Source organism: Callorhinus ursinus, unplaced genomic scaffold, assembly GCF_003265705.2.
Source record: "Callorhinus ursinus isolate GAN/ISIS: 27379988/994484 unplaced genomic scaffold, GSC_fseal_2.0 scaffold15, whole genome shotgun sequence".
NCBI lineage: Eukaryota > Metazoa > Chordata > Mammalia > Carnivora > Otariidae > Callorhinus > Callorhinus ursinus.
In genome coordinates, this window is record NW_027397077.1 from 1,954,073 (window position 1) to 1,956,775 (window position 2,703).

The 2,703-nt window shown below is 52.3% G+C and overlaps 1 protein-coding gene across 2 annotated transcripts in view; it reads left to right on the plus strand.

Moving 5' to 3' along the window:
* The first annotated feature begins 225 nt into the window (after positions 1 to 225).
* The window catches only part of KLHL26 (kelch like family member 26), a 28,990-nt gene continuing 26,512 nt past the window's right edge, over positions 226 to 2,703 (plus strand). Inside the window, exon 1 of one of the 2 annotated variants that reach the window (XM_025885672.2) lies at positions 226 to 310. In XM_025885672.2, the coding sequence (XP_025741457.2) occupies positions 234 to 310 (77 nt within the window). In that variant the 5' untranslated portion in view covers positions 226 to 233. The remainder of the gene's footprint in view (positions 311 to 2,703) is intronic. The other variant, XM_073901011.1, reaches the window with a different exon arrangement.

Sequence of the window (2,703 nt, forward strand, 5' to 3'; positions counted from 1 at the left end):
TCACCGCCCCCGCCCATCCGCAGACCCCACCTCTCTCCGCCCAGGCCCCACCCCTCATTACACCAGGCCCCACCCCTCGCCCAGGGCCCCGCCCCCTGCAGAACAGGCCAGGTGCCGCCCCGCCCCCTCCACCCCCCGCGTCTCTGTCTCCCGGGCCGGCGCGCGCGGCTCCCGTCACTTGAACGCGCGGCGGCGGCGGCGGTGGCGGCGGCGGCGGCGGCGGCGGCGGGAAGATGGCGGAGTCCGGTGGAGGCGGCGGCGCTGGTGGCGGCGGCTTCGGCGCGGGCCCGGGCCCAGAGCGTCCGAGCAGGTGAGACCCGTGGGCAGGGTGGGCTGGCACCTGCCCCGGGGCCAGGGTGACGTGTGGGGAGTCCTGGGGGTCGTGAGGGGCTGAGGAGCCACCTGGGCCGGTTCGAGGGTCTTTACGGGGGATTGCTGGCTTTAGGGGGTCATGGAGTACTGGGGGGACCGAGGGCTACTGAGGGGCAGCCGAAGGCGGGCTGGGGCCCCCAGGATCTCGAGGTATCTGCATGCGGCCCTAGGGGTCCGAGGGGCCATTGAGGAGCATGGAAGTCTGAAGGGAAACCCATGGACTCCTGATTGTGATGAGGCCATGGGGGAACTGGGGATCCCAAAGGGTCTGGGAGGCAGAGAGGGCCTGAGGAGGGCACCATGGGCAGTCTTGAGCTTGTTGAGGCTGTCTTGGGGACTCTTAAGGAGGGGACTGATGAGAGCTTGAGGGGCTGAGGCCCAAGGCTTCCTGGAGGGTGCTGTAGGACCCTGCCCTGAAGTGTTTAAAGGTGGTCCTGTGGGCATGCTGAGGGGTCCTGGCAGGAGTGAGGACTGTGGAAGGCTAGAGATAGGGGGCTCAAGTGAATCTGAGGGCCTGAAAGAGGCCTAAAGGGCCTAGGAAAACCTGAAAGCAGAGGCTGCCGTTGTCCCCAGGGGTCCCAGTGTGTCCTTATGGGCAGGAAAGGGTCTGGAGTTCCCAGGGGTCCTAAGGAGCTGGGGTGGGTCTTGGGGAGCCTGAGGATGAGAGAACCCTGAAAGTCTAAGGAGGGTCCATCCTTGGTGCTCCTGTCTCCCATCCCCATGGGGTTCAAATCCTCCCCCAGACTAAAGGACTTGAAGCAAGGTCTTGCCCACAGAAAAGGGAGGCTCCCTTTTCCTTTGTCCAAGTCCTGAGACGGGTTGCTTGAACCCCAGAATTGGTGTAAAAATCAAAGGTGTTGGTATGCATTGTTTTGGATTCTCAGAGGGAAGGAACACCTGCCTTAGGTAGCACAACCTTCCTCTTCGTACAGGGCCAGCGTGGCCCAGATCCTCCCATCCTGGCCTCCCAGGGGAGCCTGCCACCCTTGGTTGGCCAAGGAGGAAATCTGGGCTCTTCCTTGATGGTGAGCTTATGGGAGCAAATAATTCCAGTGTGATAAGTGATGAAGTTGTTCACTACTTGTATGCTGTGGAGGCAGTCCTCATTGTGGAGACTTGGGCTGGTGCTGACCTGAAAGACCTGATGGCTCCAGGCATGAGTTGGGCTTTAGAGGCCTACAATAGGGAGTGAGGAGAGAGCAGAAGATTTTAAGACATTCGGGGGGTAGAGTTGGCAGGGCTTTTTGACCAGGCATGAGGTGACACGTAAGGAACAGATAAAAGGGGACAGCTAACCCCAGGTCCCTGCCTTGGGCCCAGGAATGGGATAGTTTGGGGACAACAGCAAGGTGTAACTAATTACATACCATATAATTCGCTCATTTTAGCTGAGCAGTTTGAGTTTTAATTATTTTATAGAGTTATGTACCCTTTAAAACAATCCAGGTTTTTGAGAAGGCTTCCATCACCCCAAAGAGTTCCCTCAAGCCCCTTACAGTCAACCCCCAGCCTCAAACACACCCTGATCTGCTTTTGCTCTCTAGTTTTGCCTTTTTGGAAATTGTATATGAATGGAATCCTACTATATGTGGCTTCTTATGTCTGACTTCTCTCCCTTAACTGAATGTTTTTGGAAGTTCATCTGTGTGGTCACCAGTATCAGAAGCATGTTCTTTATCATTGCTTCGGAGTATTCCATTGTATGCATCGACAGTTTGCTTACTCATTTACTGGTTAATGGACCTCTGGGTTTCTGTTTCGACATTTACAAATAAAGTCCCTGTGAACATCCTGGTATTTGTTTTTGTGTGGATATATACTTTTATTCTCTTGGGTAAATACAGGAGTGGACTGACTGGGTCCTATGGTAGATGTAGGTTTAACTTTTTAAGAAACTGCCAACCTGTTTTCCAGAGTGATTGTACCATTTGCATTTCTACCAGCAAATGTACAGGAGTTCTGGTTGCACCCCGTTCTTGTCTACAGTTGATGTGGCCAGTTTTTAATTTTAGCCATTTTAAGTATATACTGGTGTCTTATTTTGGTTTTAATTTGTATCTCCCTAATAAGTAATAACGTTGGACACTTTTTCGTTGTCTATTGGGTATTTATATCTTTGGTAAAATGTCTTTTCGAATCTTTTGCCCATTTTCTAATTGAGTTGTCGTCTTACTGTTGACTTTTAAGAATTCTTTATGTATTTTGGCTACAAGTCCGTTATCAGATATATGATTCACAAACATTTTTTCCCAGTCTGTGGCTCATCTTTCTTTCTTTCTTTCTTTTTCTTTCTTTCTTTCTTTCTTTCTTTCTTTCTTTCTTTCTTTCTTT